The 13,489-nt window shown below is 42.4% G+C and overlaps 1 protein-coding gene across 3 annotated transcripts in view; it reads left to right on the forward strand.

Moving 5' to 3' along the window:
* WDR26 (WD repeat domain 26) overlaps positions 1 to 13,083 on the forward strand; it is a 39,814-nt gene extending 26,731 nt beyond the window's left edge. For 2 of the 3 annotated variants that reach the window (XM_025430713.3, XM_035718557.2), the window contains exons 10-14: positions 1,357 to 1,502; positions 1,784 to 1,862; positions 2,140 to 2,269; positions 5,166 to 5,351; positions 8,494 to 13,083. In XM_025430713.3, coding sequence (XP_025286498.3) covers positions 1,357 to 1,502; positions 1,784 to 1,862; positions 2,140 to 2,269; positions 5,166 to 5,351; positions 8,494 to 8,519 — 567 coding nt within the window. In that variant the 3' untranslated portion in view covers positions 8,520 to 13,083. The remainder of the gene's footprint in view (positions 1 to 1,356; positions 1,503 to 1,783; positions 1,863 to 2,139; positions 2,270 to 5,165; positions 5,352 to 8,493) is intronic. The other variant, XR_004817128.2, reaches the window with a different exon arrangement.
* The last annotated feature ends 406 nt before the right edge of the window (positions 13,084 to 13,489 follow it).

The raw sequence follows: 13,489 nt of genomic DNA on the forward strand, positions 1-13,489 counted from the left end.
GTTGGCCATCTTAAATATGTGAGAACTAAAGTGGTGATGGCACTACCAGAGAACCTTCAGTGGGATGATGAAAATAAGAAGTGACGTGTTACACTCTTCTGTGAGTGCGGTGCCATCACTGTCTGGTTTCTGTGTCTCCCCTTAAAACTTGGCACAGTGGGCGCTTCCACTTCCACATGTGTTTTTAAGACTACAATTAAACAAGATAATGAATCCTGTAAATTATTCAGGGTAGCTAAGATCACCTGTCATAAAGACCTCTGTGTGGCCATTACAAACCACTGGGGTCTCCTATTAAGCTGGCCATGGGACTCATGGAACCTCGTGTTCTGTCATTGCAGCATGGTTATGAGCCACAAGTTCTTTTCTTCCCCCAGTAGTTTCAACATGCTCTATCAGTGATTTTCCCATAGTTTAAGAAGTTATTTCTGGACTTTTCTATCCACGGGCTAATATATTGTGTATCGTACTACCTGTATTTTTTACTTATTTTTCCTTTGTTTTAACAGAGGCACCATTGACATACCACATTATGTTTCAGGCATACAACATAATGGTTTTATATTCGTGTGTGTTGAAACCACAGTCACTGCCCATTACCATACACAGTTGTGATGAGGACTTTAAGATTTACTCTCTAAGCAACTTCCAAATACACAGTCCAGCTAGCCCCCATGCTGACTTGACAGCAGTGACGCCGTTGATTCTTGAGTCCCTGGCTGACCTCAGGATAACCGTGTGTGTGTCTCTGCTGACCCGCAATCCCTACAGTGTGGACACCTTCCAGGCCCAGAACTCGGCAGCTCCCTCATCTGTGGAATGGGATGCTTCTCAGAACTTTGAATATTCAGCAAGATAATGATCCTTAGAGCTTTGATCTGTAGAACACATTTACAAATTTAGTGATGTTTTTAAAATGTAACAGATTCTGAGTTCCGTAAAACTGTAACTAATGGTTTGGTAATCTTTTCCATTTCACCACTTCTGAATAGTGTAGGACAGATCCCAGTACACCGCATTTAAAAGAACGTTTGAATTCATTTCCAATAGTAGTGAGACCTTCACTTGGAATTTAAGGATTCTTTCTTTCTGTGTGTATGGTTTATTTATCTGTGCCCGGCTGGTTATTGAAGGGAAGACAAATTTTACAGAGATTCTCTCCCCTTACCCCGAAGGTACTATTGTAATGAAATTTGACCTATATTCAAATTTTCACGATTAAAATCACTTATGGAACAATTAAGTCGAGCAGGAAAAAACAAACTTACTACAAAAAGATGCTGCTAAGAGATTCTTTCTGTTCTTTGCTTTCCTGGTGTGGTTTCCTAATGGAAATAATAATGAATTTCTCCTCAGGATTTAGATGGGAACCTCCTTGACTCCTGGGAAGGGGTAAGAGTGCAATGCCTTTGGTGCTTGAGCGACGGGAAGACAGTTCTGGCATCAGACACACACCAGCGGATCCGGGGTTACAACTTCGAGGACCTCACAGATAGGAACATGTAATTAGTTTTTATATCCATTAAATAATTATTTGATTAATATTAAAATGTGTGGTGGAACTTGATATTTTAGAAGAGTTTTGTGTTTTGTGAATTTGGATTGGTAATCAGGAGATGCTAGCAAACATTAACTCACAGTTTTTTTCTTGATTGAAATACAGTGTGTCATACTGATTACAGACAGAATTGCAGTGTTTAAGCTAGAACATTTTATGTTTTGATAATTTGAATGTTCTTGATTCTTAGTATGTTGCTTTTGACAGATTCTTTTCTGGTTACAGAGTACAAGAAGATCATCCCATTATGTCTTTTACTATTTCCAAGAATGGCCGATTAGCTTTGTTAAATGTAGCAACTCAGGTAAGTTCATTATAATTATAAAGATTTAGCTTAGTTCAAAATGGAATAGGATTGTTGGTGTATGAATATATAAATGAATGTGTTTACACTTTCTTAAATTTTACTGTATGTGTTTGATCCTTAAGTTTATAGCGTCAACTAGAAATTTATCAGACTGTTGGCATTTTGCACAAATAGAAATTGAAAATGTTCCATCAGGCAAAGAGATACTCAGATTACTTTTTAAGATTCCTTTGAGTAGAGGTAGAATAAATATGTCTATTATCTTTGCCTTCAGGGAGTTCATTTATGGGACTTGCAAGACAGAGTTTTAGTAAGGAAGTATCAAGGTGTCACGCAAGGGTTTTATACGATTCATTCATGTTTTGGAGGCCATAACGAAGACTTCATCGCTAGTGGCAGTGAGGGTAAGTTGTGTGTGTCACCATCAGTGCGCCTGTGGGGACAGGGTGGGAGCTCCGTAATTGCCTCAGTGGCTGAGAGAGCCATGTCTCCAGGCAAATGCAGGGTGTTAAATGAAAAATTGCTTATAGAGTTTTATTTCTCTGATACACTGTTCATTTCCCCTTTTTGGAACGACTTGAGTTCTCCATAACATCACAGCAGTGCCCATTCTGGCCACGTGGAGGTGTGCTCGATGCATGTGTCAAATCAAGATTTAGTTAAACCAGTACTCTCTTGTGATGATGTGCCAGGGTTTGTAGTGTCTATAAAGTCAGGGTTGATTATGATGTTTTACCTGAACTTAGACAAAATCGACTCTATTTAGGATCTGCAGTGTTTCTTTGATGGCCAAAGAGAAGCATTTAGTTTGAGGATTCTTATGGTCTCAGAAAAGCTGAAGTTCTAGAATCATCTTTCCTACCTTTCTGAAAATCCGTACTCTCCAGTTTGATAACATCAATATTCTAGGCAGGCCTGTTCCTAAAGTAGTCTATCTGTCTCATTTATAGGAGAAGTTGTTTGCAATATGCAGCACAGATAGGCGCATCAGTATTAAAAGTAAGTGTGCTTCGGAAGGCACTAGAAGCACAGGTAATGGCAAAGAGTGGCAAAACCTCACTCAGCCCCCACTGTTCTGCTCTGGGTGCTGCAGCAGCACAGCAAACAGATGGAACCTAATCTTAGAGCACAGACCAGGGGCCCAGATTCTGCTGGTGCTGCAGTTATCATCCAAGGTGTCAATCACCCAGCTTGATGAAAAACTGATATCCGTAGATAAGAGGATCACAGAGAAACACATGCATTTCCCCTTTGTGTATAAGGGGAAATTTATACAACTCTTGATTTCATCTCGGGTCATGATCTCAGAGTTGTGGGATAGAACCCTGTATCGGGCTCCCTGCTCAGGGAGGCTGCTTGAGGTTCTCTCTCTCTCTCTCTCTCTCTCTTTTTCTCTCTCTGCCCCTCCCCTCCACTTGCACTCTTAAAAAAAAAAAAAAGAAGAAGAAGAAGAAAGAAAAAATCAGATAAGATTGAGAAGAGAGACAAATGGTTTGTAGGGAACACTTTGAAAAGTTCACATCTTCCAGTTATATTCTCCCAGACTCTGCACTGGCTTCTCTGTGACACGGTCCAAGCACGTGATGTTTCTGCCTGCTTGTTCTCACCTCCACCTATGCTCCAAGTCTCCCTCCTGAGCTCTGCTCAGCCCTGCTCCTGGTGGGCTTCCCTCCCAGTTATGCTCCTCAGTCTTTCCAAACATCACACGGACCCTAGAGGTCCTTCAGAATATGTGTAGCTGCCATCGTCTCTAGTGATGCCAGTCCTTTTATTTTAAAGCCCAAGTTAACTTTGTATTAATGATGAATTATTATTAGACCACATTCTGTTTATGAACAGAATGAATGTTCTGTGAAATGTAACTGAAGAGATGAGGGTTCTCACAACTTAGGTGATGTAGAATGGTTCTGAGAAACGTTTTTAACACCAAGTGGACATAGTGAATGTACTGTGTCCCAAGTCAATCACATTGATCCATTTGCCATTTATTCACAGGGAATATATTCCAGGAACCTTCCAAATCCCCAAATACATAAATGCTGACATAAAATAGAGCAGTTGGAAAACCCGTTCCCAAAAAAGTTAGGCCGTTATTCAGGCTTTTTCAGTGTGCTATAGCAATATGTAGAAAAACGTGCTTTATTTTTTACCTTTGCAAAAGCACTGAGTTCCGGGGACCATGGCAGCCAGCAGAGCTCACATAGCAAGACTGTCGCTCTGACCCTGACTCCTTCAAGTCACAAGGTCTGCTGTCTCTTCAGCAAGCACCTTCTTGGATGTATGCTCACAAAACATCTCACACCAGCAGTGGGCAGGTGCCTTCACACTTTTCACACTAATGTGAACTTCTTCAGTTTAAGGGGGAAGCGTACCCAACCTGCTGTTTTATCTTATTTCATGTTAGATGTTTGGAAACCAGGACAGAATCTTTTACCACAAATGAGCTACTTCTCAGCACTCTGAGATTTGCTCAGTGGAGAGCATGTCCGCCAGGCACTCCCACACTGTCCCCCAGGTGACCGCACATCTTCAGGGGGAGCCCTTCTGTAACTCACCCAGGACCCTGCCTTCTGTTTAAGAATTGTCAGCTGGACATAGGTCCCTCTTTACAGTAACACCTGGTGTTGACTCTGTGCCAGGCTCTGTTCAGAGCTCTTTTCATACACAAACTAGTTTTGCCCTCCCACCGTGCTGAGGTCAGTTCTATCCTCATGTGCAGATGAAGAACCCGAGTGGGTGCTGTGTCCAGGTTACGGGGCCTGTCAATGGAAGGCAGGCGCGAGTTGGGTGGTCGGACTCCAGAGCATACTCTATACCACGTCCCTGGGAAGGGTAGGAGCACAGCACCCACCTGGTTCTTCACCACACTGGTGGTGAAAACTATAGATCCACCACATGAGTTGTCTACACGGCGAATACTCCACAGAGGTTTCACTGTCCTCTGCGCTATGGCTGTTCTTGGGTTTGGACGCGTCACAGTTCCATCACATCCCCTTTCCACAGTGTTTATCGCCTCTGTCCTCGATTTGTTTACATTGAGAGATTTTGACTGTAACCCATTACTCAGGTATTAAAGAATATTGCGACTTGGTGATGACTTGAGAGCTAATCAGTCACCTTTACCAGAGGAAATGTATGTTTTGTTAAAATGGCATTTTGCATAAAGTAGTTAATAAACTATTCACATCATATTAACTTCTGGTAATCAAGTCGTATGTTCTATGTGTAATGAATGATAAATTTAAGATCAGTTGGTTTTGTTAATGTAGAAAACTCCCTGACTTTCTTCTGTCTATTCAGATCACAAGGTTTACATCTGGCACAAACGTAGCGAACTGCCAATTGCGGAGCTGACAGGGCACACACGTACAGTGAACTGTGTGAGCTGGAACCCACAGATCCCATCCATGATGGCCAGCGCCTCAGACGATGGCACTGTTAGGATATGGGGACCAGCACCTTTTATAGACCACCAGAATATTGAAGGTAACATGGCTGCACGCCATTCCCATGTTTTCTCTGGGTGAAACCTTGCCCTGCTTATTGTAAAGTGGCAGTACTTTTAAGTGTGGGATATAATCTATTTTGTCCCTTATTTAGAGATTATATATTCTCTCCACAGAAGGAGTTTAATAATCTGAGATATGGGTGGGTGTGTGGGTGTGTCTGGTGCATGTGTGCATGTGTGTATGTATGGCATTGGTATGTGGTGTGTGTATGGTGTGTGTGTGTAAGCACGCCTGTGGCACAGGTGCGTGTGTGTCTCCAGCATGTATGCATGGACGTATGTGCGTTGTGTGTGGGGTTGTGTATGTGGTGTGCATGTGTGCATGCAAGTGTGTGGTGGTGATGGTTGTTGAAGATGAACAGGAAACATGCCACCTCGTTTACAGCCACGTAGCTGTTTAGTATTTTCAGTTCAGCAATCTTGAAAATCTTCCTCCATGATTCAGGAGGCATTTTATACTTTCCATATGCATGAGAACTAGCTAGTATACAAAATTTGAACAACTTCAGAACAATTTGCTCTAGAAAAGAAGCCCCTATAACACCACGTGGCACCCAGGCCCCTGTGCACTGTGGATAATGGGTAGAGAGGAGACCCCAATCTGTCCTGTGCCTCGGCGCCAGGCAGCAGGGGTGCCGTCGTCACAGCGCTATGAAAAGAGGGTCTACCCTCATTTCCATGGGGGAGAAGACAAGAGTCACAGTCCTGAGTTTGAAGGGTTTTCCCACTACCTGGCGATGCTGGGGAAGCAGACTGTGAACCCATGGCTCAGTTGAGCAAGATATTTGTGCTGGAGAGAAGACAAACAGAGCAAGTGGAATATTTTCTTTGATTAGAAGGAAGCAAGTTACCCTGAAAACAGATGAAGAGAATTTAGTTCGCCAGCCGTGGTCAGGTGAGAGTACGGTGCATGAAGAGGACATGAGTGAAGAAGTTTGAAAACCACTGCTCATTCATTCAGAGCCTGAATGACCTTTCTGGTCTGTGGCACTGCAGGACCGGCCAATGTTCCTCTGGGAAATCCAGTGCAACAACCAAGACCCCTTGCCTCCTTTCGATGTCTGGTTAGGTTTTAGGCCCCACTCTCAAAGCTAGATGTTTTATAGATCTATAACTGTGATTATATGTTTCTCTAATTTTATTAGTCACTGGGAAGTTATTTCTTCAAGGAAGCATATTCAATTTGAAGACATAGGAAATGTTAGGTATATAGTAATAGATTTACCTGGTGAGCAGATCTACTTATGTCTCTTACTGCTTATTCCTCTTACTGCTGTGAAGTAAGAGCTGCCCCACCATTTGGTGGATGGAGTTAATGTGGACACACGCTGTGAGCCATATCTAGGTCAAACTCAGCAACTTTGCCTTGTGTTTGGGCAACATAGGTACAGCCATAGAAAGATGTTCATTTATACCTCTAACAGGAAAACAGTTTTTATAAAACTAGATACCTGGGTAGCTCAGCGGTTTGGCGCCTGCCTTGGCCTGGGCGCAATCCTGGGGTCCCGGGATCGAGTCCCGCGTCGGGTTCCCAGCATGGAGCCTGCTTCTGTCTCTCTCTCTCTTTCTCTCTATCATAAATAAATCTTTAAAAAAAAAAAAAAAAAAAAAAAACTAGATACTTGGTTATGTGCCTTTTATGTAGGTGTCTTTGGGTTCTTTTACCCCTAAAAATTTTTTCTTTAACTAATTAAAGTCATACCTGTTTGAAATAGAAATTTTGAAAAACAGAAGAGGAGACTAAAGAAAATGACATTCAAATATCATGATACTGTAATATACTATAAGTCATTTTAAACAAAACTGTTTGACTTAACTCCATTTCAGACTTTTTTTTTTTTTAAGTTTTTTATTTATTAGAGACACAGAGAGGCAGAGACATAGAGGGAGAAGCAGGCTCCCTGTGGAGAGCCCGATATGTATCTCGGTTCTAGGACCCCAGGACCACACCCTGAGCTGAAGGTAGATGCTCACTGAGCCACTCAGGTGCCCCTTCATTTCAAAAACGAGTTTGCTGCTTTTTATTTTATTTTATTTTATTTTATTTTATTTTATTTTATTTTATTTTATTTTATTTTATTTTATTTTATATTATATTATATTATTTTATTTTAAGATTGTATTTATTCCTGAGAGATAGAGAGGCAGAGACACAGGCAGAGGGAGAAGCAGGCTCCATGCCGGGAGCCCGACGCAGGACTTGATCCTGGGACTCCAGGATCACGCCCTGGGCCAAAGGCAGGCGCTAAACCGCTGAGACACCCAGGGATCCCCAATTTGCTGCCTTTCATTAGAACAGTAGAGTTCCTTACTGTATCATTTTGAGGAATAAGCAGAGTGGAATAAGCTCGAGCACTGACATACTACAATGCTAATGAACCTCCAGAATGACAGGCCAGGTGCAGGACACCAGACTCAGAAGACCACGTGGAATGTCCCTCATGGGCAGATCCACAGAGACAAAGTAGACCAGTGGGTGACTGAGGGCTGGGCACTGCCGCGTGTGTATGACTGCTGACTGCTGATGAAAATGTGTGAAAATTGATTATGGTGATGGTTGTACAGCCTTGAGAACATCCTGATAATAGCCATTGAACTCTGCGCTTTAAAGGCATGCTTGTATAGTATGTGAGTTATGTCCAGGAGGCTTGTTGCCTGTTCCCAAAAACAGTTGGGAAGATAGCACAGAATCTCAGGCTGAGCACACAGTCCCAGGCACCCTCCTACCTTGGCCTACCAGGTTGTTTGCTCTTCCTTCCTTTTGTAATCTATTCATAAGCATAAAGATTTCTGTTCCACATAACTATTTCAAGGTTCATTTTTAAAGTATGAGATTCTAATTTGATTATTCACTTGGGTTCTGCAATAGTCAGAATAATGAATTTAGACTGTAACATATAGGCTAAGACTTGATACGGACATGTTGTAAAGATTATGATGGAAATGCTAAGAACTTGCCATGGTGTGATTGCTTTTCAGTGGTAGTACGGTTTGTAATGTCATGATCCTGATAATTAAAACTTTCTAACTGGTGACTTTTTTCTTCCCTTTCCCTCTTCCCTTCCCCCCTCCCCCTTCCCTCCCCTCCCCCCCAACACATTTCATCCTGTCTTCATTCAGAGGAATGCAGTAGCATGGATAGTTGATGGCGAATGTGGAGCAGACGACTTCTGTTTAACTTAAAATTAGTCGTATTTTAATGGCTTGGGATTTGGTGCAAACAAACATGATTGATAGCTGGACAGACATGCTCGTCATGAAAAAAGAACCATTTCTGAAGCCCGATTGGGGCCAAACATTTACACCTTGCTTCATAGTAACCAGTTGAGATGAAGCACGTCGTTAGAACGTTGTTGGACACCATGTTGAATTATCCCCCCATCGGTTGTGAAGAACTGTGCTACATTCAGGCTTACCCATTGAACTCAGTATATATATTTTTTTCCCTCCTGCCTTTTGCCTGGTGGGATACCATTCTTGTTGCTCTTCTGTGTAATGAAGTTTAAATGCTTGTTTGGAAAACTTTATTTAACAGTTTAGAAGGCTTGATAGAAGGAGTGCATTAGTCTGAAGAGTATACATTGGATAGGAAAGAATTTCCTTCTTTTGTTTCTCCAAATCTTTCCGCCTTATTTAGCTTGAGATCTTTGCAGCTTGGTTCATGGATTCTAGCCTTGCCCGTTGCGCAGTATATACTGATCCAGATGATAAACCAGTGAACTATGTCAAAAGCACTCTCAATATTACATTTGACAAAAAGTTTTGTACTTTTCACATAGCTTGTTGCCCCGTAAAAGGGTTAACAGCACAATTTTTTAAAAATAAATTAAGAAGTATTTATAGGATTAAAGTGACTTCATTTGTATACATTTGGAATCTAAACCAGCTTCAAAAAGTTTCCTCTCTGACTTAGATATTACGCAGTATAACTGATGCTCTTCTGGAACCCCACGTGAGACTTGCCCAGAAACAGTGCTTGGAAGGACGTGGCACAGGAGACCCAGAGTCCCACCGGGAAGGTTTCCCCCCTTTTGTTTTATTCCTGAAGGAACATCAGTACCTGATGTTGAAGATATTCAAGATTCAAAAAGAGAATTGTAAATCTCTACTGACAGGAGAGATGAATAGTCAGTTTAAGTTTCCAGCCTGGGAAGGTGTTCTGGTGCAAAATCAGGCGAGTGGAGCCGAGGCATAACCACTGGGGGAGTCCAAGGATGTTTGAGCTTGTCCGGAGTATCAGCAGGTTACAGACAGGCCAAACTAGGTTTAACACCTCATAGTCATTGGTCTTAGTGGCCCTCACTATTTTGTCCCATAGAGAGACCTAAGTCCAGACTGCTCCTCCTCAGTTTTCCAGGTATTGCCATACTGAACCTCATTCTACACTGGTGCTCTGGGTAGTCCTTGCCTTCCCCTCCCCTTAGTTGAAGGAAAGGTCTCCTTCGTGGGAAAGCACTTTTAATCTTGAGAATTTCACATTTAATTAAAGTAAGCCAGAAGCCTGATGTTCACGTTGTGCTTTTAAACCCTGTAACAGCTGAATGCAGCCGACTTCATCTCCTTTGAGACTCCTTTCCCTGGTCAGCAGAGGCTCCCAGGGGCCCAGCTGTTAGACTGGGAGGAGGAATGGGAGCACCCCTGAGATAAGATTCTGGCCAAGGAAAGGGCCTGTCTGTGCTAAGTCCCTTTGGGGCCCAGCCAGGCCTGCAGTCTGTCACCGCCCCAAGTGGGCACTATCAGGACCCAGAGCGGCAGGGGGAAAGGCTTCAGTGTCAGGAATCCTCCTGGGGCGCAGGCTGGGCTACAGGGAAGGGAGAGGACAGACAAATGCAATTGGCCTTAACATGCATGGGTCCTCCAGAAGCTCACAGAGTAAGACAAAGTGGCAGACCGTGGGCAGCAGATTATTTTATCAAATTGGTATGTAAAAGATTTCTTTAAGCTCCATTTTGCAGAGACCACCACTTAGAGAATCAAGAATTCCTGTTTTGATACTTCTGAGTTACAAATAAGTATATGTTACAGTTTATCTGGTACTTCATTTTTCTTAACTCCAATTACTTTTTACTTTGAGCTTGAATAAAAGTCTTCATTGGTATCTGTAAGTAACTAAGTGGCAACTTCTCTTTACATCAGTGCAGTTCAACCCGTTCCTGGTGTTAGTGATTTGGTAAACCTCAAAACCGTTAATGCAACCCAGTCTCCAGAAACATCTGAACATTTCTGTAGGCCGCCACGGCTTACAGATCGAGTCGCCATGTGCCCTGGTAGGTTCCGGGGCGGCTTAGCCATAAGTCTGTCCCTGCTTTGCCCAGCCAGCCCCAGATCTGAGTTTTTCCCTTAGAAACACTGTTAAAAAAAAAAAAAAAAAAAAATGGCATAGAGGTGAGGCACATTTTACGAAGAACCTAACTATTTAAGTTAACCTAACTTAAAGCGGAGTAGCAACTATGCAAAGGTCCACATAGCAGCTAGGGGAGCGCCTGCACCCACCTACTTGCTGCAGCAGCAGCCCAAGCACACCAGCAGCGTTTGGGCCGGAGTGCCGCACGGGGACTGCTAGGCGAGGTGACCAGCGAAGAGACCTAGGACTGGCCAACCCATAGCTATAACCTGACAGCCTCCAATAGCGCTATAGTCTGTAGGCTCCAGAGTGAGGATCCTGGCAAGCCGGCATGAGATACTGACAAATGTATAAATGAAAAGTACCAATACTTTTTGCACATAGATCAAACTAGACTGGGGAATTTTGGCTCCAAAAATCAGGTTAGTAGGCTCACTTCCATGTGCTTAAAAATGTTTTTGTTGTTATTCATTGATTAAGGGCTAGAGCAAGTATGAAATGAAATGTCTTTTTCCTCCAAACACTTGGTTATGGGTAGTAGAGCGTTGGATGTGAGAATCAGGTGGACTGGGGGGGGGGGGGGGGGGGTGATGAAGAGCTGGGGGGTGGGGGCTAGGTGTGGGCATGGCACAGCTTTCCTCCGGGGCTGGGTATCCTTAGTGGTTGCACCAGCTGCATTTCTACTCTAGGCCAGGTAAATGTGTTGCATTAAACCAGGTAAGTAGTCTAAACAGGAGGTTTGCAAGCATCCCCAAAGACCAGCCCATTTTAGTGGGTGGGAGGACAGGCAGGGCTTACCTAGCTTTAAATATGAATGAGGTGATGGAAGGCACCTGCTAGTTGAAAGGGAAAAAAATCCCAATTTCTGTCTGTATTTTCATCTGAGCTCACACTCGTAGAAATAGGGCGCTTTCTGTTCTCCCTCCAGAACAGCGTTCTGTGACATTAATAGCAAACCTTCTTCCCCACCCCACCCCACCCCCATCTTGAAATTTTCTTTTTTAGGCTGTTGTTTCCTGCACACGAGAACTGACCCTACCACCTCTGCTCAGCGGTCAATACCGCACACCTCTTGAAAGGGAGATCTCTGTGTCAGTTTCTCTGACAGCAGAAGAATGACTACTCTTGAGTGGGGAGGACAGAAGACAGTTTCCTTAATATCCTTTGTGTCCCATCTCTAAAATGTGCAGATATCTAGATTTCATTTAGACTTTAGCAGCTCTCTTTTGGCCTTACACTCCAAAACATGCATTTTCAAAACCGTATCTGATTTAGCATAAACAGCTAACTTTAAAAGAAGAGGTGAATTTGCATTTATTTACACTTAGACACTTTCTAAAAACAGGGTGAACTTAATTGAAAGTTTCAGTGTTAAGCTATTGTTACAGTAGCTGCCCTATAGTTGCAGAAACAAAAACTGTAAAACCCGTCCCCTGTCCACTTAATCCAGATAGGCTGGATTTAATGAAACTAATAGTATAAAAATTGTGTGTGTGTGTGTGTGTGTGTGTGTGTGTGTGTGTGTGTGTGTGTTGTTTGTCTGTGTGGGAGAGAGAGAGAACTTAATTCATAAAGAGTCCTAGAAACTGCTTTCTGGGTTCTTGTCATTTTACTAAGTCTCGTGCTTGTGTGATGTGCCCTTTCTGAGTTTAGGGTCTGGTTAATACTGGTATATTTTTATAAGATTGAGATGTGTCCCCATCTTTAACTCAAGCATTTTCATTATCAGGGTCAATGTGCTAAAACCGAATCGTAACATTTTTAGGCACAGATGGAAAAAGATGTCATTGGCTCCTTGAATGTGTGTGTGTGGCGAGGGGAAAAGATCCGCAGAAGCATGTTTGTACTTACAAACCAAGCTGTAGAGATCAAGGAAAGAACTTGAGTGCTGATCTCAAGATACCTAACTTGTCGAGATTCCCATGGCATTGTGGTGGAGCTAGTTAACACTTAGAGCTTTTGGTCTGTAATAACTATTTGCTATGGACTGATTCAGTGTTTCAAAGGATTGTGTTCTTAAATTTGGGGGGTTCTGTTTGTTTTTTTTTAACTGCCTCAGATTCTATTTAGTAGTTTAAATTTCTTTGCTTTATTATTTCATTAAAGCATAAAAAATTTCAGGTCTCATATTTATTTTCACTTGTTCTACTAATTATTTACAAAACACCCTTTGTTAACTTTTATTTTATAAATGTGTAGTATATTAAACGTCTTTTAAAATTTTGTTCAATTGAAACTACATTAACTTTGATTTGCTTTAATGGGATTTTTTTTTTTTAAATACACCTTTTCCATGTCAGTGCGTAGCACCTAACCAATCGTTTGTATTCCCTTTCAATCCAATAAACAGAATGAATAAGACATCATGGCTGTGTCAGCTCTCCTCATGTCCATTAACGTGAGTGCTTAGATGGCACTGCTTCTAACAGTTGATTTGCTGAGTTTGACCCCCATATATTTACTGGGTGTCCCTATAAGTTGCTGTCAAAGGAAGCACCTCAAGTGTTCGGCTCCCTTTTTTTAAAAGAGGCAGTTGTGCAAGAAGAGGTGCTCAAGTGACTCAGTAGGTGGAATGTTTGACTTGATCCTCAGGGTCATAGGTTCGAGCCTCACATTCGGTATAGAGATTACTGAAAATTTTCAAAAAAGGACAATCATGGATTAGAGAAATTTAGGGAACACTTGAATTTTATTTATATTTTAAAGATTAATTCACAGAGAGAGCACAGGGGTCTGGGCAGAGGGAGAGGGGGAGAGACCATCTCAAGCAGA

Source organism: Canis lupus, chromosome 7 (genome assembly GCF_003254725.2).
Source record: "Canis lupus dingo isolate Sandy chromosome 7, ASM325472v2, whole genome shotgun sequence".
Classification (NCBI taxonomy): domain Eukaryota; kingdom Metazoa; phylum Chordata; class Mammalia; order Carnivora; family Canidae; genus Canis; species Canis lupus.